This window comes from Vanacampus margaritifer, chromosome 11 (genome assembly GCF_051991255.1).
Source record: "Vanacampus margaritifer isolate UIUO_Vmar chromosome 11, RoL_Vmar_1.0, whole genome shotgun sequence".
Taxonomy (NCBI): Eukaryota; Metazoa; Chordata; class Actinopteri; order Syngnathiformes; family Syngnathidae; genus Vanacampus; species Vanacampus margaritifer.
The window spans coordinates 11,337,125-11,364,361 of record NC_135442.1 but is presented as its reverse complement, the minus strand read 5'-3'; the positions used below and the strand labels follow the sequence as shown (position 1 = coordinate 11,364,361).

General features: G+C 39.1%; 5 protein-coding genes across 9 annotated transcripts in view; 4 read left to right on the top strand and 1 right to left on the bottom strand.

Moving 5' to 3' along the window:
• LOC144060030 (ATP-binding cassette sub-family C member 4-like) overlaps positions 1-5,444 on the bottom strand; it is a 37,716-nt gene extending 32,272 nt beyond the window's left edge. For both annotated transcript variants that reach the window (XM_077579136.1, XM_077579137.1), the window contains exons 1-15: positions 5,264-5,444; positions 4,685-4,795; positions 3,576-3,696; positions 3,280-3,498; positions 3,120-3,209; positions 2,570-2,733; positions 2,361-2,486; positions 2,048-2,297; positions 1,537-1,644; positions 1,355-1,444; positions 1,094-1,285; positions 897-991; positions 747-833; positions 573-669; positions 218-439 (exon numbers count right to left, since the gene is read on the bottom strand). In XM_077579136.1, the coding sequence (XP_077435262.1) occupies positions 218-439; positions 573-669; positions 747-833; positions 897-991; positions 1,094-1,285; positions 1,355-1,444; positions 1,537-1,644; positions 2,048-2,297; positions 2,361-2,486; positions 2,570-2,733; positions 3,120-3,209; positions 3,280-3,498; positions 3,576-3,696; positions 4,685-4,795; positions 5,264-5,337 (2,046 nt within the window). In that variant the 5' untranslated portion in view covers positions 5,338-5,444. The remainder of the gene's footprint in view (positions 1-217; positions 440-572; positions 670-746; positions 834-896; positions 992-1,093; positions 1,286-1,354; positions 1,445-1,536; positions 1,645-2,047; positions 2,298-2,360; positions 2,487-2,569; positions 2,734-3,119; positions 3,210-3,279; positions 3,499-3,575; positions 3,697-4,684; positions 4,796-5,263) is intronic.
• A 914-nt stretch (positions 5,445-6,358) lies between these two features.
• Positions 6,359-12,617, top strand: LOC144060843 (claudin-10-like). 3 transcript variants are annotated; one of them, XM_077580719.1, is made up of 6 exons: positions 6,359-6,531; positions 9,584-9,795; positions 10,107-10,268; positions 11,624-11,705; positions 11,804-11,905; positions 12,075-12,617. In XM_077580719.1, the coding sequence occupies exons 1-6, from the start codon at positions 6,359-6,361 to the stop codon at positions 12,223-12,225; spliced, it is 882 nt and encodes a 293-aa protein (XP_077436845.1). In that variant the 3' UTR covers positions 12,226-12,617. The 3 variants fall into 3 exon arrangements, with proteins under 3 accessions (XP_077436845.1, XP_077436847.1, XP_077436846.1); XM_077580721.1 differs by lacking the exon at positions 9,584-9,795 and having other exon boundaries at positions 6,359-6,572; XM_077580720.1 differs by lacking the exon at positions 9,584-9,795 and having other exon boundaries at positions 6,359-6,572; positions 11,804-11,909; positions 12,049-12,617.
• Positions 12,618-14,645: 2,028 nt separating this feature from the next.
• cldn10l2 (claudin 10-like 2) lies at positions 14,646-17,556 on the top strand. Of its 2 annotated transcripts, none has more exons than XM_077580725.1 (5): positions 14,646-14,880; positions 15,744-15,905; positions 15,977-16,064; positions 16,152-16,259; positions 16,358-17,556. In XM_077580725.1, the coding sequence occupies exons 1-5, from the start codon at positions 14,649-14,651 to the stop codon at positions 16,530-16,532; spliced, it is 765 nt and encodes a 254-aa protein (XP_077436851.1). In that variant the 5' UTR covers positions 14,646-14,648; the 3' UTR covers positions 16,533-17,556. The 2 variants fall into 2 exon arrangements, with proteins under 2 accessions (XP_077436851.1, XP_077436849.1); XM_077580723.1 differs by having other exon boundaries at positions 16,337-17,554.
• Positions 17,557-18,001: 445 nt separating this feature from the next.
• LOC144060845 (claudin-10-like) lies at positions 18,002-20,268 on the top strand. The gene is made up of 5 exons (XM_077580722.1): positions 18,002-18,304; positions 19,059-19,220; positions 19,340-19,421; positions 19,631-19,738; positions 19,817-20,268. The coding sequence occupies exons 1-5, from the start codon at positions 18,073-18,075 to the stop codon at positions 20,046-20,048; spliced, it is 816 nt and encodes a 271-aa protein (XP_077436848.1). The 5' UTR covers positions 18,002-18,072; the 3' UTR covers positions 20,049-20,268.
• A 491-nt stretch (positions 20,269-20,759) lies between these two features.
• dnajc3a (DnaJ (Hsp40) homolog, subfamily C, member 3a) lies at positions 20,760-27,230 on the top strand. Its single transcript, XM_077580034.1, has 12 exons — positions 20,760-21,003; positions 22,610-22,720; positions 22,808-22,932; positions 23,198-23,272; positions 23,445-23,597; positions 23,672-23,853; positions 23,911-24,030; positions 24,276-24,381; positions 24,456-24,579; positions 26,355-26,487; positions 26,580-26,728; positions 26,802-27,230. Exons 1-12 carry the CDS (start codon positions 20,922-20,924, stop codon positions 26,930-26,932), a joined length of 1,491 nt encoding a protein of 496 aa, XP_077436160.1. The 5' UTR covers positions 20,760-20,921; the 3' UTR covers positions 26,933-27,230.
• Positions 27,231-27,237: the final 7 nt, after the last annotated feature.

The following is a 27,237-nucleotide window of genomic DNA, read 5'->3' as shown; positions in this document are numbered from 1 at the left end:
TATTAGAGAATAAAGTTATACAGTAAAGAAGAAAAAGTATTGTTTTAAAAATGTAATTTTACTAGAATATGGTTGTAGTATTATTAGAAAAAAATATAATTTTTGCAATGAAGTTGTAATTTAATATGACATCATTTTACAAGATTAAAGCTGTAAAACATCTTTGAACTGCCTATCAAAATCGACATTCGCACCCTGACGTTCCATTTACACCTACCGGTGTGAGTGTTTCTTCCATCAGCGAGTAGCAGGAGGCGGACAAGGAAGACATGGACGACATGGACTTGTCAGATAGTGTAGAGGGGCAAAATGAGGTCATTGCCTTGAGAGGGGTCGTGCTCGGTCTTTCCTCCTGGCCGTCCTCCTCTTTGAGGAGTGACGAGAAGTCAAGCCCAGCACTCTGCAACTCTCTATAGCTCCCCTTGGCCACCATTTGACCCTGAAAACATGGATTGTTTTGTGGGGGACATTTTGGTTTTAAAGTAAGAACTGTCTTGGGTGTACCCCGCTTCCTGCCCGAAGTCAGTTGGGACAGGCTCCAGCTCAACTCTGAATATGACATGTTCACTCACCTCCTTTAAGACGACAATTTCATGTGCGGAATGCAGATATTGCAGTTGGTGAGTGACGAGAACACGTGGCTTGTTCCTCAGAAGTCCACAAATACACCTGTGGGAAAGAATATGAGAGTTTCAAAAATTTTCAACAGAAAGCGGCTCAAGTATGACACAGCGCAGTTATTTTACTCTTCAAAGATGTGCTTGCCAACTTCAGTATCTACAGCGCTGAGTGGATCATCCAGCAGGTAGATGTCTGCATCCTGGTACACTGCTCTGAAGAGAACATTCAGTCAGAGGATTTTTTTTTAATTTTAAGTGTGTTTCTTTTGCCCACACCTGGCCAAGCTGACTCTCGCCTTCTGTCCTCCACTCAAGTTGGCCCCTCTGTCTCCGACGGATGCCAAGTCACCACCTGGCAGGAGCATCATGTCCTAGACAGGGTCCAAACGCACCCCTTACAGAATTATTCCAAACTGGCCTTACTATAAGGTGCAGGTCTAAGAACCCTGACGGGGAACGGGACTCATTCTCACTCTCTTGAGGGCGCAGGCTCTCAGCACTCGGTCATACTTGAAGCGGTTGAGCTCTTTGCCGAAAAGGATGTTGCTTCGGATGGTGCCGGGTAAAATCCAGGGCTGCTGCGAAGTGTAGGTCAGATGCCCTCGGACCTTGACCACGCCACTTTCCTGGCTCAGCTCTCCCAGGATGGCGCTGAGGAGCGAAGACTGGCACAAAACATTAAATGAGAGTGAGTCCATACTTACTTTACAAGTTACTCATGATGGCAACTATACCTTCCCCGACCCAACAGGACCAATGACAGCAAGCAGCTGATCAGGTCTCACTGTCAAGGACACATTCTGTAAGGTTGGAGCCTCTTGCATCTGTCAGCAAAACATGCAATGACTTGAAAACAATCGTCTCAAACATTTCAGCTTTACCGACCGTATTTAGCGCTTTTAGCAATTGAGCTCACCTTGTCCCAATAGCAGACTAAATCCTGAATCTTCACCATAAAGTCTTTCTTCTTCTCCACCGGAAGTCCCAGATGCTGAGGAGCAACTTCATCCAGAAGGAGAAAATCCTAACAGGGATCATGCCAACAACTTCATTCAGTGTATTAATAGTGATAAAGACTCACCTCCCACTCCCTTAGATAAACACACAATCCAAAGCAATAACGCTGACTTTTATTCATACTGTCGCAATGGTTTTAATTCAACATGATGTTTTTTTTAATAAGATTTCATTAATATTAAGAGTTGGTATTTACTCAACGTTTTTGCTTTTTGACTTTTGGTGAGAATCCACTCATTGATATATTACAAGAGCAAAAACTGTCATATTAATTAAGTTGAATCCAGATCTGAATTGGATTGCGCTTTTTGGGGATTTAACATGGAAACATGTTCATTTACAAAGCTCAACTGAGCATGTAATGTGGCAGGTGAAAATACATTTATGTAACTTGAAATCTGCATTCTTACTTGAATTCTTTGGATGCTGATGAGGGACTCCGAGACCTTCTCGATGGCGAAGGGAAAGAAGAGCGTGATGGTGAGTCTGACGGCGCCATAAAGGGAAACTGCCATGAAGACAGTGCTGGAAGAAAGCTGGCTGCCCGTCAGCACGTAGACGCAAACAGTGAGGAAGACGATGAGCTTGCTGGCCACGAAGAACGACGCCGTGTTCAAGCCTCGCAAGTAGGAGCTTCTCATTATTTTGGAGATTTCCATTCTGTGCCATCACAAAAAAAAGTTATCAGGCGATGCACGGGGATATATAATGAAGACAAGCTACCTTCGGACTTCATCCACAAGCGCAGCAAAGGATTTCTCCCACCCGTACATCTTTATAACACGGATCCCAGAGATGACCTCATTCATTGTGCGTATCCGGTCGTCAGTCAGGACTGCAGTGTCAGCCCTAGAACGACAGACACTCGTGGCAATAACGGTACCGATACAAAAAGTTGATACTACTTTAGGGTCCATTTGATCATTGCCAACCTCAGCCTGGAAAACAGTCTTCCAAACATGGACTGCACTGGTATCAGGATGAGTAAGACGGCCATTCCCGCAAAGCATGATGGACCGATCCAATACATCAATAACATAATCACCATTGCTGCTTGCAGGGGGGTAATCCACAGAAAGTGCAGATACAATGCTACCTGGGAGAACATGACAAATATATAGTACAGTATACTGTATATGCATGTGAACCACAATAAATTAGAATATTGTGGTAAATTTAATTTCATTACAATACAAAAAGGGAAACTAGAGTGAAATATTTTATGAATATGGTGAATATAGTTGACAGCTTATGCAGCCTTAAAATTCACTAATACAACAAATTAGTACATTTGAGTCAATCAAAATTGTCCTGTGTTTAGCTGGCGACCAGTCCAGGGTGGCTCATCATCTGTGACCATACATTTCCAGTCTAGGTCAATCAAAACTGAGCATTTTGATATACTGTAGCGCTTGTACTGAAACACAATAACTTTTACAGGTCTACCTAATAACGTGGATAGGCTCATTTTCAGATAATTACCTCATCAAATGTGTTGACATCATTGGACAACAGATTGACAATTTGTCCCGTCGTCGTTTTCGTCAGCGCCATGTTGTTAAGACTGAGAGCCTTTGCAGGAAAAAATGCGTTACAAGGAGTAACTAAATAATTACTCAATAATCTTCTTGTCAATCTCTACCTTACGATAGATCATGTGACACATTGCCACACGGACTTTCATGCCCGCTTTTTGGACATGGTAGAAATAAAGATGGTGAAGGATGGCTATCCAGACAGTGGACAGGCAGATGCCCATCGCGTAGCTGTAGGACTTGGCAGTTGGTCCTGCGGCGTCAGGACTCTCAAAGTACTCAATGATCTTACCGAGGAACACTGGCTGAATGACTTTGACGACTTCCTGATGGAGTAAACCAGACAAGTTCAAACACATGAAATCCATCATTGCCTCCTTTAAGCTGGTTATTTTGACTGCACCTGTGTGAAGATGTATGCTCCAATGAGAGTGTAGGATTTCCAGTAACACTTTATGAGGACTTTGGTGAGTTTAGGCTGACGTAAATCTTTTGCCGCAAGCTCAACTTCTTGGCTCCAGTACCTTTGAAAAGTATGAAAGATGCGTTATTGTTTGCAGTGATAAACACAAACAGTTCCTAAGTCTGCCTTAGGGCAAGTGAGCGAATGTCCCGCTAATAGCAGAGCCGATATTTAGCCAGTACTACACCATCAGTGACTGACGTGACGGGGCAGAAATGTGACATGCTAAATATAAATAATTTGAGCAAGTCCATTGACCTGTTGGCTAACTTCATATGAGATGCAAAGTACCATATCATTTACTCGCACAAGTGAGGGTTGTCAGCTCAAAGAGATGCTAACAGCACCATGCTGTTCTTTCATTGGAACCCCCCTGACAACCAAGCTTGTTGACCAGACAGCATGACACTAAATGTCATGTGCGACTGTATGGGGGAAGCCAAGACTTGGCACAATGACCTCAATTTTGAGTGCAATATTCTGCTCCTATGTGGCCTAAAGAAAGTCATTCAATCAAAGTGTTTCTGCCATATAGTGAGAAGAGTGAAAGAGAACAGTCTGTTTTGTAATGCAGCTCAAGTGGTACTTTCTATTAATAGGTGGGCTGAACGCCAAGCACATCCTCAAACACAATATCACCTTTCCTTAATTGGGGGTGGGGGTGGTGTTGTGACTATGTATTTAATGGCTTTACACAGTTTTGAGTCACGCGATGAGAATTTTAATAACATATTAATTATTATGGCTTTAGTTTTCTGCATGGCATCACATTGGCAGCTGCTGCTACTATTGCACACTGTGTTAAAATGATGGGGATATTGTAGTAGTGTATTGGACTGGTGTACGGTTTTGTAATATGGAGTAATTATTTCGCTGTAAAGAGTCTAATCGTATTACATAGTTAAATGAACAGACCCTAGACTTTGTCATTCAACCCGTCAGGGAAGTTTTATTTCATACTTTAGAATGGCACACAACCTGACATGTTCTTGTTCATGATGGAGATAACGAGCATAAAGATATTACTAATAAATTACAGTTATTCTTACCACTGTAACTCCTTCCCAAGTGTGTCAGAAGCATCCTCAGGAAGAACCTTGTACATGTCATCTTCTTCTAGCCTCCTTTTGTAGCCGATCCCGAACAATGGATTCAACCAACTACCAAGTAGAAATATTGTCAATGCCAATAATAACAATAGCAATATCATAATAATAAAACTTTATTTCCGTAGAAGATAAGTAAGATAACCAATATTTTCTGTTGTACATTATTTATTTATTTTCCTTGTATTTATTTTATATTCATGGCCTAGAGTACAAGTATTCTCCATACTAATATTTACTGTAGATTCAATTAGACTAGAGTGCAGCGGGTGTACCTAATAAAGTGGACGTGTCCTGCCTGTGTACAATCTGCCAACTAATGACAGGCACTCAGTTTGACTACTTTAATATTCTAAGAATAACACGACTACATGAACACGAATTATTATCATTAAACTCCAGCTTCGTCCTCCATAAACAGTGTGTACAATATTTGAGATGAATAGTCTACTGTTGGTGGTAGCTACCTGCCAACGCAAGCAGGTGTGCATGTGCCAATGACGGCTGTCGCAGTTTTCTTACCAGAAGAAAAGCTTGGAGACAAGATTAGCCTTTAACGACGGATTATCCTTCACGTCTTGACGCAGAGCTTCCATGTCACTGGGCAAGGAACACGGGTACTTTCTCTGCCGCCAAGCTAGTTTTAAAATGAACAAATAAACAACAGGTCGAGTTTATGGCAACATTGAGAAGAACGCTTGATTGATTCTAGTAGAAACCGGTCGGCGCGTGCAATGGGCGTGTAAACGGGACTTGTTCACGCCCATTGTCGAGTGTGATTGGTTGTCAGAAGTGTCATTCACTTGCTTGCCAAATATGATTAAAAATAGCAACAAATTAAAACAACAACAAACAACGTAAATTCTACGTATACAACCAAACGGATAAGCGTTAGGTACATGACAAACATTAAATAAAGCGTGTCAAGTGGAACACAAGTGAAACGTGAGGTGAAGTTTTCCGCCATCTGGTGGTACATTTGGTGTACAATATTTATTTTATTTTATTTTTTATTTACTTTTGTTGAAACAATCAGAACATAGTTACATTTGGTGTAAAATCATCCATCCAGCCTTTACGTCACAAATAAAACTATAAACCTAATTGCAAGTCATTAATACAGTTGGGGATTTTTATTTTCTACAATTATAATCAACATCCATCTATTACAGCAATTGAAAAGTATTTACATTTCTCTATACATACATACAGTAGATGAACAGTAAACACACACACACACGAAGCTTGAAATCGTGAGTCATCCTCTTTCTCTGAATGATGAACTTGAAGGAGGACTTTGCTTCCATCGAAACATGACTAATTATTCTTTTACCGTTCTTTGTGTTAATATGATGCATGGTATCACTTCTGGACCAAAGCACGGGCACACAAAGGAGGTGCTTTGGCATTGCTGAAAAATAATAACTAACTCCCAGCTCATACTTTGATTACTGTTTGACTTTAAGGCCCTTGTGTCCATCCTTGACCATGAGAGATGTCCTGTCTGTAAATCATCGCAGTGAAAACACATGTCCAAAGTGTAATTTACCTGACCGGGGCGATTGCGTGTATTTCTTCCACTGAAAAAGATTCACATTGAATTGTGAAAGCCAGCAAATGTCCGGCTTGCAGATCCTGGCTTTCATCAGCGGCCTCGGGGGACTGGGGGCCACAATTGGCGCCACGGTGTCCAATGAATGGAAGGCCACCAGCCGGGCGTCCTCGGTCATCACGGCCACATGGGTGCTGCAGGGCCTATGGAACAACTGCGCCGGGAACGCCATCGGAGCGCTCCACTGTAGGCCGCACCATACCATCCTGAAGTTGGACGGTGAGTGGCACATTGTGCGACTGCTTTCAAACTATTGATACAATAATAGAGGTTCTCAATGGGCCACCATCCCACACTGCATGGCACGTTTGTCTCGTTTCATGGTGAAATATCATTTTTATAGTGATGCAACTTTAGGAAATGTGTGTGGTGTGGGACAGCTAAGGAGCAGAAAATATTCATCCCTGGCATACACTCAGCTGTCACAAAATTTGCTACACAGACCTTATTTAGCTACATGGGAAAAGCAGCTCTCAGTATGATGCAGTTCTAAAGCACTGGAAACTATATGATGAGGCGTGTGCAAAATAATGTGGAGTGTGAGCTATTTAAATACAATAATCTGTCATTTTGCTTTAACTTAACTTTTAATTACTTCTAATTTATTTTCCACTATTTACTACTTCTATTACTAAATTACTTTAAATCTTCCTTTTTTCTATTCCTTTGTCTTTGAGATCAGATCAGAATTTATCGTGGGAGCATAACACAATATATGATTTTCTACACTAAATAAAAGATACTGTAAGTACAAGTACTGTTTTTTTTTAAACAAATATAATGTAATGCTATGCAGTGGGTGAACCATAAAAAAGCTCTTCATGCAATTGTTAAAATATGTCATTATTTTTTAAAATGTTTTTGCATGATTTTATACTAACATTTTATGAGCTCTTATATCAGTCAGATCATATCTTTTTTTTCTTTCTTTTTTTTAACTAAAGTTTAAGTGTGATTTTTATCACACTGGTCTCTAATGGGATGAATGTACTTACCTGCTATAGAATGCAAATATTTGTTTGCACTATAATACAGCTCGCTAAGAATTAAAGGGCATGCTGTCAATAAATTGTTACAACAGTTGTGAGGAATTTAAACAACAGTGACAGGAAGTTGGTGACACATTCACATATGTTTTGTTTTTGGCTTGACAAATCTGGACCAATGTTATGTATTAGGTAGCATAAATTATGCTAAAGACACTGCAGCTAAGTGTGAATTGTTTTTGTTTTGTCTTTATGTGTCCTGTGATTGACTGGTGAGTAGTCCACGGTTTGCCCTGTCTCGTTCTCTAACTGTAAATAAATTATAAAACATGTCATGATTGGTAGTTTTCTATAAGTGCCTCCACTGCTGCTCTGCTAATCAGAAGACACTGTGTTTAGGGCACCTATCCATAAAATGACAGAGGTAATAATACTCTTGGTGTTTCACAGTGCTTAGCATGCTAGTGCAGAAAATATACACTGGATATAAAAAGTTTACACACCCCTGTTTAAATGCTAGGTTTTTGTGATATTTAAAAAGAGAGAGAGAGAGACCTAGATAAATTGTTTCATAACCTTTAAGATTTTTTTTTAAACCCAATTCAAAAGTAATGTCTGATTCTTATTGGTTTTCCGTTTTTTATTTATTGTTAATACAATTTTTTTATTATTATTATTATTATTGTTATTTTTCTTTCATTACCAGAGCGGTAACAAACAATTTGTCCACGCGTGTATGTGCAAACACGAAAGTGAATGTCTGTCTCATTTTACAACAGGGTTCACCAAACTTTTTGAAGCTGAGAGCTGCTTCTTAGGAACTGATTAATGGCAGGAAGGTCTACCAGTTTGACGCACACTTCTGAAATAATACATTTGCTCAAATTACCTTTAATGATGGTATTTTTAGGGTTCGAACAATTTAATCGGACAATATTATCTATTCTAAAACGGTCAAACATTACAATAAAAAATAAGCCATCCAAAAGGGTAAAAAATGCACATTAACACACAAGACAAAGATAACGATGTCCACCCCCCCAAGGCAAAAAAAAAATTCAGTTTTTTATTCTGGCTATTATTCCTATTTTTAGTGTATGTGGTTATCGGAAATTTATTCCACCAAATATTGGAATCGACAGGCTTAAAAAAAAGAATCAATATCAGCTAGACACTAGTTATTATTTAAATTAATGATATTCATTTATGTGAAGACAGTGAGCATAATAATGAATTTTTATAATAACTGGGAAGCTGATAAATATCAACATGCTCAGCCAATGTCCACATTTTCAAATGATCACTACATCAACATTCCTGGGAAATCACAACTGTCCCATCGCCGATGAGTTCTTTTTAGAACAGACTGGCTGGCGAACAGCCCATGATGTAGGTAGGCTATCTTTTGCCCAAAATATGCTAGGGGCAACCCTCAACACAAGAGAATAGCAGATGGATATTTGAATATGGTTATGCGGACATTGATAAGACCCGTAAGAACACGCTGATTATTTTTGGGGGAGTCGCTTACATTTTATAAATCGGCGAGGGTGTTAAAAAGCTGTATGTTTGTAATCCTGTTGTAGAAATTTACTACATTAAATATTGTAGAGCTGATGGCTTAAAAACCACGTACCATATTTTCCGGACTATAAATCGCACTAGGCTAAAAATGCATGATTAGGTTAAAAAAAAAAAAACATACATAAGTCGCACTGGAGTTTACTGTAACAAGTCACATTAAGTATGTAGTATATCATGGTATAAGTATATTGTGCCCTCTTGTGGCTGTCTGTGAAATTTTATATTCCCCCAGCATATTATTTTCATGTATCAGTCCGGAGTATAAACCGCAAGAACAGCCAACCTTTGAAAAAAGTGCTATTTATAGTCGGTAAAATACGGTAAGCAGTACAAGTTTTAGTGCACAATTCTCACTAGTTACTTATTAGTCAGACTGAATGTATTGGTCATCCAAAGTCTCTTCGTTTAATTTTAAACTACATCAGGGCCTCCATCAATTTTCAGTATGAATAATTGGCAAGGGCTTAGAGGACCACATGACAAACCGTCAGACCTGTTGTTGAAGTTCAAGTCCAAACTCCTTGTGGCAGAATGCAACAGTCCATAACATATTAACCAACTTAGTGTCGCACATCCTGGCTACTTTTCCAACCGCCTGGGAACCATTAATCAAACTTTGGTCCCGCCAACGCGGTCGGCGAAGAGCAGCATTCGGAGCAGCATGTATCAGGAGATCCTGGGCTTTGCGCTCGCCACCTCGGGATGGGTTCTCGTGTCGTCCACCCTGCCGACAGACTACTGGAAGGTGTCCTCGCTGGACGGGACGGTCATCACCACGGCGACCTACTGGTCCAACCTGTGGAAGACGTGCGTCACCGACTCCACCGGAGTGTCCAACTGCAAAGATTTTCCTTCCTTGCTGGCTTTGGATGGTCAGCTGCACTTTTGCCCTTTCGAAGATATTTCGAACTTTCTCCATTTTAAAACATCAAATTGAAAATCATCTCCATGAGCGCTGCGATCGACAAATTTATCGTTAAATGTGTCAATGTTTAGCCTCAGTTGGCTGATTCTTAAAGCCTATCAAGGAAATTGACCCTGAGCCTCAGGCGGTTTCGAGCACGGCTCATTAGTTCCGAGCTAATATTTGCCTCTAAATCTCATCTTGTGACTAATTCGACTGCATGCTTTATGTGCACGTTTGTCAAAAGGTCAAGGGGTTGTTTTTAATCTCTGGCTACAGGTTACATCCAGGCCTGCAGGGGGCTGATGATTGCAGCAGTCTGTCTGGGCTTTTTTGGTACGGTCTTTGCCCTGGTAGGGATGAAGTGCACCAAAATTGGAGGAAGTGACAAGAGCAAAGCGAGGACCGCCTGCTTTGCGGGCGTCAACTTTATCCTCAGTGGTAAGAAATTTTGCCTTCATACTCTTTTTCCTGCCTTTTAAGAGGTCTTTTCATTTTGAACCATTGATAAGACAAGATTATTATTTTATTTTCTTAAATGCTGTACCCTCCCCCCACCCCCCAATTTTTTAAATATTTTTTGGGGGGGTCACATTGGCACTTACTACACAAAATTCAACATTATTGTGTGTTTAGCTAAATATTTGTTCATCAAGTTTAATTTATAACAAACCCATGTAGGCTAGGTTTTGTTCAGAAAGAGTCTTCAAAGTGTGTTTATGAAGATGATTTTCTTTTGTCATTTGTTTTTGTTTTGTTATTGTTTACCAAACAAAAAAAATGTACTGTATCCTCAACTTTTTTGACAAATTTTCTCTGTATCAAAAAAAAAAAAAGGCCAGAGGGAGGATACAAGCTCATACCAATTTGCTGACTTTTTCTGTTTACCCCAAAAATAACTTACCGTAATTTTTCAGATCAATTTGTTTTATTTTATTTTATTTTATTTTTGCATGGACAGCATTTCCCATGTTTTTTTTTGGTTTTTGTTTTTTTTTGTAGCTAGAGCTAAATAGTGAATTTCACTATTTCACTATTCAATACTCCTTACCTACTTAATTGGGCATGTCATCTACCTGTCAAATTGACACCTGGAAACAAAATGACATAGTCCCGCTCAGTGTTTTTATATTATAATTATTTTAAGAATTATAGATGGAAAATGTATGAATTGATGCAATTTTTTAAAGTATATTTTAATATCACTGTAAAAATCATTCAAACAAACACAAACAAGGCTACCATGAGTGTCATTTTACCCCTAAGAGATGCCTACATGTAATCGCTGTATTACAGTAGACAGTGATTCTTAAAGTGTGCTCTGCAAGCTCCCTCTAGTGGTACATGTAAGAATCACAAAATTGAATGTGCAAACTCAAGTTATGGTGGCCTAAACTGTATATTAAATATATTTCCTAAATATATTTCAGTATTTCAATATCTTTCCTAAATATATTTCAGTTGTATTTTACTATTAAGTACAATACATTCACATTTTAACTTGACTACCTTTTTGTGTTTATTCTATTTACATACATTGAACTTACACCACCATACATGCTATCCAGTTCACTTATTCATTATTTATGTACAGTTTTTTCCCTTTTATTTCAGCATTAAAATGAAATATAATTTTGAGTAATATAGAGTTTTATTGTTGCTCATTCTGATGGTACTTGGTGTATAAAGTTTAAGAAGCACTGCTAATCAATGCCAAATTCTCTGTGCCGTTGTTCCACTTAGCATCTAAAACAACTCTATGACTTCATACAGTACGAATTGTTCTTCTTCTTCAGGCTTGTGCTCCCTTTCAGCATGTTCCCTCTATGCACATCGCATAACATCAGATTTTTTCAACCCACTGTTTGTGGAACAGAAGTAAGAAATATAGTTTTCTCGTGTTGAAAAGATTTCAAATGAGTCACATTTGCGTTGTTTAAAAAAAACAAAAAAAACTGCCCTTTCCTCCGTTTTAGGTATGAGCTGGGAGCAGCACTCTTCATTGGTTGGTCAGGTTCTGTTCTTTGTGTTCTTGGTGGTGGTGTGCTCTGCTTCTCTGTGGCAGACTGCAAGAAAAGGTCAGTCGTCCCTGAACTAGTTACATGAGGACATTTTATTAGGAACAATTGCTCGGTTTAATGACATTCAATACAAAAACGTATTATTCCCCGTATTGGATCTCATTAGGGATAGCTAGGCTGGCTTCTGGATGGTTAATCAGCGCTGTGTGTGTTTGTCCACCCGCAGTCATACGAAATATGTCTACAAAGGCGCCGCCTCACATTCGCATATCTCCTCCTACCAACGAGGAAGAGGACAGTCTGTGAGCCAGAGGCCGCCTCCTGAATACAGCAGCTCCTCCAGGCCTCCCAACTTCGATAAGAACGTATATGTGTAAATGATGTGAATATTGGGAGTCGCCGCCTGGTGAGTCGTGTAAGATGGAGTGGAAGAAAAGATAACAGCACACTGGAGGAAACATTTGTGTCAGGTGAATTTCTTATTACTTGTCACAATGAAATAGTGACTAATAGGTGTGTTGATTTTTCTTCAACAATTGACTTTTCTTTCTTTTTTTAAAATATTTTCTTCTTTTTTTTACCCTTAAATAACAACATGTTCTTTTTGTATAGAAATGATCACATGTACTGGTATCTTCAAGTTTTTTGTTTTACAAACAAAAACGTATCTTTGTTTTTCTGATTGTAAAACACTTATCCTCAAATGCTTTGTTTTGTTTTGTTTTTTTGTGTGTGTTTTTTTACACAATAGGCACACAAAACGTTTTTAATATAAATCCTATACAGACATTTTCAACTTTTAATAATTGCACTTAATTTGACTTATTTTCTAGCTCTTTTGGTGATTTTTTTTTTCTTCTCGTACAAAAAAATATGCATGTAAGTTTTACTTCAAACAGAACAAAAATAATTTTGTCTGGTGAAAGAAATATGCATACTGTATACAGCCAAAATGTTGCCATTTTTACATCAAAACAACAAAATATATTATTTTCTGTAGTAAAAAAAAAAAGTGCATATACTATAAAAGTTTTGAAAGTATTTTATATTCAGTCAATCAAAGATTTTTTTCAAATGCTTATTTTATTTTATTTTATTTTTACAAGAAAAGGCTGCTCTTCATTTGCCATAAATATATCTACAGAATTGTGCATGTTTGTTTCTTATTAGCCTAAAAAAACACTTTATCAATGAAACCCAAGTAGACTACTGTATCACCAAATTATTATTTTTTTCAGTTGAAAAACATTAACACTGTGTTTTATCAGAAACAACAAAAACATTCTAATGAAAACATTTTTTGTGTATGTTTTTGTCTACTATAAACAGAACTTTGATACTTAATGGTTTACAATAAGTCACAAATCAGCGCTAATGTTGTACTACAGCAATTGCTAAATGCTCAGCAATTTCAAGGCGACGTGTTTGCATTTTTCAACTCTGTACACTTACAGCAAAAATATCAGCAGTATCAGCAAGTGTCCAATCAGATTGCTCTGATGTCATGTACGCCACCTCAAGCAACCACTAGGGGCGCACATTAGCTTAGATTTGCTATGATATGATGGCTGCAATTCACACTCAAATTCTAAGGGAATTATAATTTGTATTTATTTTATACTTTACATGTATATATTTACATTAAAGAGGCTACAATGTGTGTTACTATTCTTGTTTTGTACTATGGCATTTTGAGATATAAAAAAAGAGCACCTTGGTAATGGTTTGTGAATAAAAGTTAAACTGCTAGAAAGTACAGTAGAGTTTATTGTGTTGTGCTTGTTTTCTTCCTCTCTGTGTCATTCTGTCAGCATGGTGGACTAGTGGTAGCACACTTACGATATACTGAACACATTTCCAGTACAGTAGTATCAGATTGCACCTAGTATCGGTTAATGAAGTGCAAAAATATATATATTTTCTATGTAATTGGGACATCCCTAATTTAAACATAATTTAAAGTGGGGGGGGAATCAAACTCTGAGCTATGTGTTGACAAAGCACATTTGTACATTTGTTTGTTTAATTTTTTTTTTTTAATTATGTAATTTACACCCCCCCCCCCAAAAAAAATTCGAATAAAAAGTGTCATATCTTGTAACATTCAACTTTTCTTTTCTTTTTTTTACGTTTTTGCTCTCTTTCATCCTTGTAATCTTTTTATGTTTAATTGTATTAGAGTTAGCGACAGGCAGGCCTGGCATACAGGGCAGATGCCCGCTGGGCCGGTGTCTTTTGGGGCTGATGTGGTGCTATTCGATTATTATTTCACTCGGCCCGGCCCACAATTTAGAGGAAGCAGCCCATTAAACCATTTACAATATAGAGAGCAAACTGAACCAATAAACATCAGAGGTAGCTAAGGGTGGTCAGCAATCGGGCCTAAGTCAAAATGCCAGGTCTGAATATTTGTGCCAGTCCAATCCTGGCCAACAAAAAAAAACAAAAAATGGAATGAACTGCAAATGGCCCCCAAGTTGGACTTCAGACACCCTAGACTTGTATGTACCTTGCGACCGGTGTCCAGGGTGTAACCAATTTACGCCAATGGTCAGATGGGCTGGGCTCCATCTTACCCGTCACTCTAATGACGAAAAATGCTACAGAAAATGAATTGCTGGATGGATCTAGAAGTATGATGGCACACTCCTGTATGTTTACAGTAAACAGCCAAGACACCCTCATCAACACAGATGACACACCGCACAAACACAGTAAGCTCCGCCTTTGTCCACCCTGACAAATCACACCAACCAAAAAAACCTTTTCATCGCAACTGTGTGGACTTTTTCTTTCGGACATGCGTAAACGTCTGATCCAAGTGTGCGGCTTCCTGATTTCCACGCTGGGCTGGCTTTTTGTGCTGTGCACCATGGCCATGGACTTTTGGAGGATCTCCCAGCTGGGAGGTCAGGGTGGCTCGTTCATCATCAAGGTGGCCTGGTACTGGTCCAACCTGTGGAAGGACTGCTTCACTGACTCCACGGCCGTCACCAACTGCAGAGACTTCCCGGTGCTCTGGAGTGTCACGCGTAAGACTCTGCTCCTTCTTGGTTTTATGCTAATCAGCTGGGGCCTAGCTGGACCGGGGCGAACGGAGGGCTACACCTGGTACTGGTCACCAGTCAATCTTAGGGCAGTTCGTTTGATTGGTAAATGGAAAAGGTTGAGAAGGTGAACATTTTGATAGATCAGGGGTCTGCCACCTGCGGCTCTGGAGCTACATGTGGTTCTGTAGTCCCTCTCCCTGTGGAGCTCTCTAAAAATTTTGGTTAAAATTATTATTATTTATATATTTATTTGCATTTTTCAGATAAAATATTCTTCAAATAATTCAATATTCCCCCAAAAATATCAGGGGCCAATTTTTTTTAGTTGCCAGAAAAAGATGAAAAGGTTTTGTTTTTTTTATTACCTAAAAATGTCCAAAAAGCGATCATAAAATGTCAAGAAAGAAAAAGAAAAAGCAGAAAGTTACCATAAGATGTCCATTAAATTGGCAAAAATGTCCGACAAAAAAAAAAAAAAAGATGGTCAAAAAGTTACCTATAAAATGTCCAAAAGCAAAGAAAGGCAGAAAATTACCACAAAATATATTTGGAATTGCCCCCGCCCAACACCCCCCCCCCCCCCAAAAAAATAGTCATGAAATCTATTAATAAAAAAAAGAAGAAAAGAACATTCAAAAAATGTCCAAAAACAAAATAAGAAATCCCTAAAATTACCATAAAAAATGCTGAGAAAATGTCCAAAAAAGGAAAAGATGATAGATAGATAGATAGATAGATAGATAGATTGATTGATTGATTGATTGATTGATTGATTGATTGATTGATTGGTTGATTGATTGATTTTGCGAAGGATTTCATTAGTTTTGTCTTGCCTTGCCTTAAAGCGTTTGTCCAGGGCGTGCGAGGCTTGCTGATGTGCGGCCTGACTCTGGGCTTCTTCGCCGCCATCTTGTGCTTCCTGGGTATGGACTGCACTTATCTCGGCGGAGACGAGCAAAGCAAGGACAAGATGCTTTTTGCCGGCGCAGTGTTGCATTTTGTGGGTGGTGAGTAAAACAAGCGCACCTGACTTGTCTTCCTGCCACTGTTTTGCCCACACGTGCTGCTCTGTGCGCAGGAGTGTCTGATATTGCAGCCTACTGCTTATATATCAACAGGGTTGCCAGGAACACCTTTGCTCCCAACTTAGCACCTGGACTCTTACGGTACAATTTCATATATATATATATATATACACACAAACAAAACAGAGATGCTTGCCTTTCATTGTTGTGTCTTTTTCATAACTCTAGCTACGACTTAGGTCCTCCCATATTTCTCGGATTGGTTGGAAGTTTTTTCATCCTTTTAGGAGCTCTCTTTTACGCAGCTACAGTCTTCAGAGTAGTCATACCCAAAAGGTATTTTAAAATGATATCACTTTCTTGATCTGTAGCCATACAACATCTCATGACGAATGTAATTTTTCCCTGTACAGTCAAGTGATCTATGCCTACAGAGGGGGTACGTACGTGGACCCTCGCTTGCGAGGAAGAAGCATGTACACCGGCTACTACAGACCCAACAGGCTCTACGGAACTTACTACGGCTCGGCAAGATCCAGCAACTCCAAAATATCCAAACTCTCTGCGACGACACCAGAAAAGTTTTCTGCAAGGGACGCTTTTGTGTAAAGTCTGGAAATGGTTTCTTGATTATGAAGAAGTATGAGAAGGAGCCTCGCTGAAAGACGAAAATAGTCATATTATGTGGGGGAAAGTTGATGTGAGGATTTCACACAAACATTGTATATTTACTAAAAAAAATATATATAAATACAAATTCTTGTTGATGGATTCAAGTCCAATTAAATGAAATGTAAGCTCATAATATTATATTTTTCACATTAAATTATGTATTTCTATGGAAATAACATGATTTCATTCTACCAGGTTTTTTTTATGTAAATTTTGCCTTTTGGTCTCACGGTTTTGATTTTTGTATATAGCGAAATACATTTTTTTTGTTCTCAAATTTTATAATACAATAAACACTATACACAACAATTGATTTAATCGCTTAATTAATTGTATCAAGGATTTCCCCCCTTAAAATCCAGACATAAGTCTTGTATATACTGTATATATTTTTCCCCTTCATGAAATTTAAACTTTTTCTCACTTTTTGGATTTTTTTTTATTTTGGGTAAATTTAAAAAAATATATAGTAAGCAAAAAACAAAACAAAAACAAAAAAGCAATACTGTACAACATTTTCCATGACTTTTTTTCCCAATTTTTGAACAACTCAATTTTCTTTTCCCTTTACCCAAAATTCAGACTTAATCATAATGAACTTTTTACTACCGCTTATCCGGGGTTGGGTCGTGACCTTTTCAACTTTTTTTTTTTACTTTATTGCAACTTTATTTTCAGGATTCTCCAACTTGTCATTTGTGTCCCTCATGGTCCTTTGCATTTATAAATGGTAAGGAATTAATCTAAAAATTCACATTGCAACACTCTTTCATCCCTAAACTGTACTGTATCCATGTTATTATTTTATGCTGTTGGTTAAATTATCTAAAATTGTAAAAAAAATAAAAATTAAAAAAAATGTTTATGCTTCACTTGCCAACAAAAAAAGTTATTAAAAAATAATGTTTTAAATATATCTTTGTATCTTGAGCTGTGTACATTACTCATTTAATTCACGTTTTTATTTTACAGGTTCCTTAATGGAGCTTCTTTTTTTTCCCTTTTTTTTTTAAGATTATGATAATTGTTTTAGAAACTTTCTTTACCAGCCTGATTTGTCATATGATTTGTTTTTGTATATTTATGAATTTCTTGCAAAGAAAGTTAAAATTACTACACATATTTGGATTACAGTATTTAAAGGTTCAGCACAGTGTGCAAGTGGTTACACGTCCGCCTTGTAATTTTCAAGCCATATGCTAACAGTATCTCCCTATTAGTCTCATTGAATTTAGCACAGACATGAAGTCAACACTCCAAACTGTAGCCATGCTGGTAAGCATTTTGATATCCTACTAACAACAAACACATCACAGTGACCCTCACTAAACACGGGAGTGGCCTGACAAGAGTTGACCCACACACCAACAACCTTCACATCATCATCATCATTATGAGGACACACTAACACACAGTGCTGCCTTGAAAACCTCCCACATCAGCGCGTCTTCATCTAATTGTTCATTTCAAAGCGAAGATGGGTTACAGGACGGTGGTGATGTACATGGAGATCGGCTGCTTCGTGGTGTGCGTGTCTGGATGGATCCTGGTGTGTTCCACCATGCCCACTGAGATCTGGACCTGGTCTGAGGTGGGCAGCATTGTCCTGACCACCTCGAATTACTTCTCCAACTTGTGGAAGGACTGTGTGTCCGATTCCACGGGTGTGTCCGACTGCAAGGGCATCCCGTCCTTGCTTGCACTCAACTGTAAGTACTGGACATTATCAATATACTGGCATCCTGTGTGACATTGTTATGAATTTAGAAAAATGGGATGACAATCATGAGGTTGGGTAAAGCACAGGCACTAATATATATATAATTGCTTACTTTTTGGAAAACATATCAGAGTGTATAAGTGGCTGACGGAAAAGTTATCCTTTTTAGTTTAAAATAATTCACTTTAACCTTCAGTATTCTGTAGCCTATATATAATAATATGTATGTGATATAAATAATCAGTGGATTTTTATTCTTTCATTGTGGTCCTATATTTAATTAGAGTATTCGTTATATTTCACCTGTTGCCAGGTAGACTAATTACTAACATTATGAAATTGGTAGTACTAATCCCAATCAATATACACTACTGTGCTTCGTAACTTAGGACTCTATTGACATTTCCCCAAAGCAACACAAAGCAAATGCTTCAAAAAAACAAACAGCGTTGTATTGCTTTTGCCTGTGACTATCATACAAACCAGGGAGATTGTTATAGTAGTCAAATGTCATCACATTTGAAACTAATATAATACTCACAAAACAAATTACAAGGATCCAATGAACGGAGATCTTCATTTCTCCCAGTAAAACGCCATTTTGATTTAAACTCGTGGGCTCAACAGAACAAAACAGCGCCATCTGCTGGGTGTGGTAGGGGATTGCACTACTTTGCCTCTCGTTAACTCACCACTTATCACTGCGTGCCATTTGTTTTGTGTGCGGAAATCCTTCTCTGCAGGGGACATTCACATGTGCCGCGCCCTCATCATCACCGCCATCATCCTGGCGTTCTTCGGCTCGGTCCTGGTCATGGTGGGAATGAAGTGCACCAAGATTGGCGGCTCGGAGTTGGCCAAGGCCAGAGTGACTTTTGCTGGGGGGATGAATTACCTCTTTGCTGGTAAGATTACCTTGTTGTAACTTGTAACAGACACATTATTGGATACGAGTAGATTTTGGTAGCTGTGTTTAATATAATTGTGGCTGTTAGGTTTAAATTTTAAATCTTTTTTGTTGCAGGATTGTGTTCTATGACTTCTTTCTCCTATTATGGCAACAAAATAAGAGCAGAATTCCAGAATCCTAACTACAGAGAACAAAAGTAAGGACATTTTAGTGAGTAATTAAAGATTGGTATCAGGCCTCGTGAAGGATATTTTAAGGGTGGGGGTTGTGTAAATATCCTCACTATGATGTAACAGTGGAGAGCCTTTCCAGAGACCCAACAATTTATTCAAGTCGTACCATTGTCAATTTTCCATAACAGGTCACCTTTAATATGAATCATTAACAACTTGACCTTCCGTTTAGGTTTGAAATCGGTGTTGGCGTGTTTATCGGCTGGGGAGGCTCAACCTTACTGGTGGTTGGAGGTCTTATTTACAGTATTTTTGCAGGGAGGGAAGGCTGCCAATCAAGGTACTTACTTTCACTATGCTAACAGTAACAGCAACATTTATTTTTTTTTAAATAATAATCCAATAATTTTCTTTTCAGTTATGAGGCAGACCCCGCCTACATGTTCCCTGACCCCTACACAACCGTGCCTGCACAGAAGAAGGTGGCTATCTCAGATGTGAGTGAGAGCAGGAAAGCACCGAGTAGTCGTACTAGTCGTGGAACTACTAGTAGTAGTGGTGGTAGTAGAAGTAGTAGTGGAGCCAGTGGCATCAGCGGCTCTGCAGTGACCAGCAGCACCAGAACATCTGCAGGAAATGCATACGTCTGAAGACAACAATTATTGTCCAGTGGTTTGATGGTTGTTGGTGTTGGTTTAATTTAATTTACATTACAGTTTTCCAAAAAGATAATTGCTACTGTTTTGTACATCGTATTGCAATTTCAATACCTAAAATGAACCTTGGGACTTTTATATGAGAACATTAACAAGTGAGAATAATTGCACATGAAAAGATAAAGATCAATAAATGCCATTGTTGTTTTCTAAAGTGTGGAAGTAATTTATATAAATATTTAGCATATCAAACCGATTTGAGCTTTGAGCCAGAGGAAAAGAGGCCCAATTTAAAAAAAAAGGGGGTAATTTTAATTAATTTTATTGAAATTTCCGTTTTTGTTTTTCCTAAATAATTATTGTTATCTTTTAAAAAAATATATTTTTTCTGTCATTAAAAAAATATTTCAAAGAACAGAAAAAATATTCAGAAAATCAGAAAAAAATTAAAAAACAGAAAAAATATTCAGACACAGGAAAAAAAAATCTGAAAAACAGGGGTGGGGGTCAGAAAAACAGTAAAGACTTATTTTAAAAACAGAAAAGGAAACAAACAAACAAAAATAGGTTCCTAAAATTGGATGGGTGTACCCACTCACTTCGTGTGCTGCCGTGGCTCCACATAGTTGAACCACTTGGGATGGGCGTGGTTTCCCCTAACACGGCAGCCAATCAGCGTGCCCCACGACCGGTCCTTGCAGTTGTGTGTGGCTGCCAGAAAAGGAGACGAGGAAGGAGAATCTCTTTACAGCTCATCGCTTGAAAGTTGTCAACACATGGGACTGCTTTGGACATTAAACCGAAACACATTCGTAATAACGTCGCTTTTGGACACTTGTCACCTCTCCACTCGAGTGGGATTTAGCCATGGTTTGCATGGAGCACGTGGCTCACAAGATACTAACTTACTTGCCATATGTTCTTGTTCTGATTGACATGCGATATGAAGGTAAGCCATACAGTTGTAACGTGGAAATAGGTCATGGAGTATTTCACGATAGATGTCTGATTATTGGTCATTTTGTTGAGCGTTAGCTAAATCGATTAACTGCAAACGTCAGCGTAGCCGTTAACTGTCAAGACATTAGCAGGCTAGCTAACCCTTTCCAACTTATTGTAGCACTGTGGACACTTTTAAACAGACTCTTTCCATTTTAGGGAGCTAAACTAACTATACTTGTGTTAAGTGACTAAAGACAAAAAAAAATGACATACAGTAGTTAAAATATTTAGTACTTGCTCAACATAAATGAGTACAAGACCTGTGAAAAGTAAACCGTTTACACAGTTTTATCGATTAAGTCCAGGGTGACGTTCTTATAAAATAATTAAGTCCAAAATTATTATTATGATTTTTTTCCAAAGTTTTGACTATTGAGTATTCTTAATACTTTGCTTGAACACACCTCATTTCACAACAATCAAGCTGTTTATTGCCGTTCCTAGTTGAAGTTTGCTTTCAAACTAAGTATAGAAAACATTACTTTGTATGTTAACACACAATGTGGAATGACAAACGCAGTATGAAATAGCAGCTATGTGGCAGTGTTAGACAATATAACAATAATCACAGATATCCTCTGAAAAGTTTCAATGGGGGGGAAATTATACGCTGTAATTGTTTCGCCACTCCCCCCCAAAAACATTTTTGCATGGCCACAATCAATGGCCAAAATGTTTTTCTGTAAAGAAAAATAACTTTTTCTTTTCTTTTCTTTTTTTTTTTTTTTATAAATGTGGAACAATCAAGATGTTGCAAATTAATATTATTGGGACTTTCAGCTCGCCTGAATTTAGAAACCAGATTTTTCTGAGGGAAGGGGAAGCAGATTTGATCAAACAGCCCTAGTCTGAGTACAGACGCTCCCCACCTTACGAACGAGTTACGTTCCGGACGATCGTTCGTAAGGTGAATTTGTTCGTAAGTTGCTTCAGTGCTATATTTTGTATTATAATTTATGTTTAAAGCCTATATAAGTATATTGAAGGTTTATATAAGTATGTTTAAGGCTTGTACAAGTAACCTGCATTGGTTTGTACTGAAAAAAACTTTTAATAAAATGGAGAGAATACATACAGTACTGTACTGTACTACGTATGTTAGAGAGAGAGAGCGAGACACATACACACAGTATGTACATGTACGTAATAAGATGAATAAAATGAAGTTTAACTTACTTTTGGAAGATGTACTCGATGCTTAAGGAGATGATGGAGGAGGAGGAAGAGGAGGATTTTATATCATGAGAGATTCTTCGTCGTCGCTGAAATCGGCTTCAAAAGTTATTTCCTGCTTCATGGGGACCGGCGTTTTCTTCCTCCTCCTCCTCGCCACGTTGCTCAGCCTCCAATGAGCTCTCACAGCGCCAATCGTCGGTATTAGCGGCGGAAAGAAGCACTACGCGCAATACAAAATCTAACTTACAGCATTTCTTTCCAAACATTTTTCGACATACTGTACGCGCAGAAATGTTCGTCTGTACCGTTGTTTGCAACTCGAATGTTCGTAAGTAGGGGAGCGTCTGTATACTGATTTGTGTATGTTGTTTTGCCAGGAGTCACGTGTGGCAGGGAAGGGAGCGTGGACCACCACATGGAGATGGGCAAGAAGCTGCTTGCAGCAGGACAACTAGCCGACGCTCTATCTCACTTCCACGCCGCTGTGGGTACGTGGCCTCAAAACTTCATATTATATGCGCCGTGTAGCCGCCTCTGAATTTCCATGTAATTAAACATCGATCTCCTGTGGTCAGATGGAGATTCCAAGAACTACTTGGCTTATTACAGGAGAGCCACTGTGTTTCTGGCCATGGGCAAATCCAAGTCGGCGTTGCCAGATTTGAGCCGAGTCATCGAACTCAAACCTGACTTCACATCTGTGAGTGTAACATTTACAGGGAATCATAGAAACAATCAGTTTATCATATTTTTAAATTGTGACTCAAATTGAGCAGCCAGGATAGTGACGTGTGTACTAATTTCAATCAAATAAGTTTCATCTCCGCTTGTAACCCCTGTGGTGACATCGTAAAGGAAAGGGGGGAAAAAAATAAAATAATGTTTTTAATCTTTTGCCTGGCTGTTACTGTATGTACATCTTCATACAACATATGTCATTTAACAAATTTTCAAACCCTCACCAGGCACGCCTCCAGAGAGGAAACCTCCTTTTGAAGCAGGGCAAGCTGGACGATGCTGAGAGCGACTTCCGGAAGGTGGTGAGTGGACCGTGCAACAACAAAGACAAAAATATGGTTTGACCTGAAGTAATGAAGTATCGGTGTTGCTCGGCAGTTAGATTGCCGGTTGCGAGTAACGCAAACTGAAATGTGAAGTGTGTCCATGTTGAGTCGATCCAGTCTGATTAACTGCAAGTGTGTGATCTTTCAGTTGAAGGTCCACCCCAGTGACAAGGAGGCGGCCGAGGCCCAGAATCAGCTGACCAAATCGGACGAGATCCAGCGTCTGGTGGCGCAGGCGCGCCAAAGCTACGACAGCAAAGACTACGCGTCGGCCGCCGCCCTGCTCGACGCCGTCATCGAGGCAGGACACCTCAAACCTCGCGCCTTCTCGGTCGTCTTTACCCGCAGCTCGAGTCAACCGTGTCCACGTTACAGACTTGCGTTTGGGACGTGAGCTCTCGCGAGATGCGCGCCGATTGCTTCGTTCAGATGGGCCAGATGGGGAAGGCCATCAGCGACCTGAAGGCCTTGTCCAAGTTGAGGAACGACAACACGCACGCCTTCTACCAGCTCAGCACCATCTACTACAACTTGGGAGACCACGAGATGTCCCTCAAGTAAGAACAAAAGAAGACTTTCTCAGTGGAGCACTGCTAACAAGACTTTGTCTTCAGTGAGGTGCGCGAGTGCCTTAAGCTGGACCCCGATCACAAGCAGTGCTTCAGTCACTACAAGCAGGTGAAGAAGCTCAACAAGCAGATCCTGGCTGCTGAGGAACTCATCCAAGAGCAGAGGTGTGTTTGTGTTTGGCCCAGAACACACAGAGTTCTACTGTAATGACCGATAGTAAAATGCACGAGTAGGCTGAACTGTTGATCAAAAACAAGGCAGGAAATGTATTGCGCAAAAATTAAATGAAATATGTTTAACTGTTATGCCACTGTATTGTCTTTATATGGAAATGATTCTGTGCTTACCACTAGTGGGCGCCCTTGTACAGCATGACACCATCTCATCCGTTTTGCGCTGACCTTTTCAGGTACGATGAGGCCGTGAGCAAATTCGAGGCGGTGATGAAGACGGAGCCCAACGTGGCTCAATTCACGATCCTGGCCAAGGAGCGCATCTGCCACGCGTTGACACATGTAAGGCCTGCCCCCCTCCCTGCTGCCATTTTGTGTTGATTAGAACGCCCGTTAAAGGGTGTTGGTTGTTACAGGGCCAGCAGCAGACCAGCCGAGCCATCAAGGTGTGCGGCGAAGTCCTCCAGGCGGACCCGCACAACGTCAACACGCTGAAGGACAGGGCTGAGGCCTACATACAAGATGAACAGTATGAGGAGGGTAAGTGCTGGCATATTTTATCCTATATATATATATATATATATTTTATATATTTAATATATATGTATATATATATATATATATATATGTATATGTATTATCTATTTAATATATATATATCACGACATGTCTCATGTGAAAAGACAGAAAATGCCAAAACTGACTTTTTTTCCCACCCATAACATTACAACTTTGTCTAAACTTAAGAAAATGACTTATCAATTGATTAATAATTGTTTTCTTATTAGTACAACTTTCTGTAATATTACCTGTTTCTAATAAAAAATTAACTTAGTTTTTTGTAAAGTTGCGACTTAATTCTTGCAACAGTTCAACTTTTTTTTTTCACGATCTATTGTACATTTTCAACATTGCATTGTCGTCGTCAGATTGTGACTTTTTCTCAAAACAATAAGACTTTTTTTTTTCTCATGATTTTTCCCCCCATAACATTAAAACTATTGTTTAAAAAAACAAACATATACATGACTTATCCTCAGTAAAAAAAAAAAAAAAGTAATAGAAATGTTTTGGACTCAAGTCATTGGATTGTATTTGCTTCACTTGCCATAAAGGGTTTATTTGTTTATTTTTGTAATGCTTTTATGTGGTTGCTTCTCAGTTTTTAATAATAGTTCAGGGATTCTCATGTATTTTGCTAGTAAGGTCAAATTTTCTTCTGACCACCAACCATGCCCTTCTAGACAAGACTGTTATGACAGGGGTGCACCACAAGGGGTCCTAGTAGCTCCACCATCAAGAAACACTGAAACCTCATAAGAGTGTATAAATGGTGGTAGTATTTAATATTAGCTACTTATAATTAAAAAGAAAGAAAAGGGCCACACTCAAATTATAGGATTTGTTTTTTGAAAAAGTTTCCCATATTGCAACTTGTTTTCCTTGGATAAATGTTTTCTTATAATATCACAACTTGGAAGAAATAATCTCGTAAAAAATATATTTTTCCCCCCTGACAGCACTCTTTTCCCCTAAAAATATCTAAATCTAAATCAGTGGTCCTCAACCCTGATCCTCAGGGACCGGTATCCAGCCTGTTTTCCATGTCTCCCACAGCCAACACAGGTGGAGATCGTTATCAGCCTTCTCCAGAGATTGCTGATGATATGAATCACCTGTGTTGGCTGTGGGAGGCATGGAAAACAGGCTGGATACCGGTCCTCGAGGACCAGGGTTGAAGACCACTGATCTAAATGATTCTAACAAAATATTCCGTATTTATGTAATGGGCAAAATTGTCATCCCAACATCCAATGAAGGCAGCTGGTGAATAATTCCGTTTCCCACCTGACACCTGGCGTTGTCTTTGCCAAACATCACATCCTCGGCTGCTGTTTGCAGAAATCTGTCACTCGAATGTGATACTTAGACATTATGGACAACTTTATTTTTTATTTTTTTACATTTCAAAAACCGCCCAGTCGTGTCCGTTAAACAGTTTTAATAGCAACATCCATTCAGGCACACCCGTCAACCTCTACAACAGTTTTGTCCAATCCTGTCACCGAGCTCAAATGCACAATGAACACAGCAGGAGTCCTCAGATGTGCTCGCGGTGGCTTTTAAAGTGTCACAGCTGCCTGAGGCTGCTTAATTGCTCTTTTTGGTGCAACTGGTTGAATAAACAGGCTCGAGCAGCTTGAACATGAGCGCCACGTTATCAAATAATATTGACAGATTGTTAAATGAAAATGTTTTTAGTGTGGCTCAAAAGAATGCATGTGACTAAATGCCATTCGTGTTCTGCGTTGCAGCTATTAGGGACTACGAGAGTGCGTCCAAATACAGCGAGAATGACCGTCAGATCAAAGAAGGTCAGGAGAGAGCCCAGCGCCTCCTCAAGCAGTCCCAGAAAAGAGATTACTACAAGATCTTGGGAGTCAAGAGGTACAAACTTTAAAAATACCGTATGTCACAATATCAACACTTTTATCAACAATGTCATTGAGGTTTTTATTTCGTTGCAAAAAAAAAAAAAGGACGGCTCAGAAGAAGGAGATCATCAAAGCGTACAGAAAACTGGCCCAACAGTGGCACCCGGACAACTTCCAGGATCCAGAAGAAAAGAAGGCGGCCGAGAAGAAGTTCATAGACATCGCTCAGGCCAAGGAGGTCTTGACCAACCCGGGTGAGAACCACTAAAACAGCACTTCAATTTATTAATACTAATCCGTCTTGATAAATATTTCATTTCCATGCAGAGATGAGAACCAAGTTCGACCACGGCGAAGACCCCATGGACCCAGAGAGTCAGCAGGGTCACCACGGAGGCGGCCATCACTTCAACCCGTTCGGATCGGGAAATTTCCACTTTAAATTTAACTTCAATTGAGGACGCTGGAGCTCAGACGATCATTCTTCATTTAAAAAAAGAAGAATGTGGACTTATGTCAGCTTGATTAAAGCAGTTTGTCAACTTGGGAACTCTATTTTGAATATGACACGTTGCTATGCAAACAAAGAGGAGCTTTTTAACTACCAGGAGCAAAGGGTTCATTCCAAAGTACGTTTTTTCTTTGATGCACAACCATTCAGGAAAATCATTTTTGTACCGGTAAGCAAACTGCAATTTTTATAGGATTGGAATGTGTCTTGACTTGTAAATAAAGAGCTTATTTATGTATATCAAATGCACTT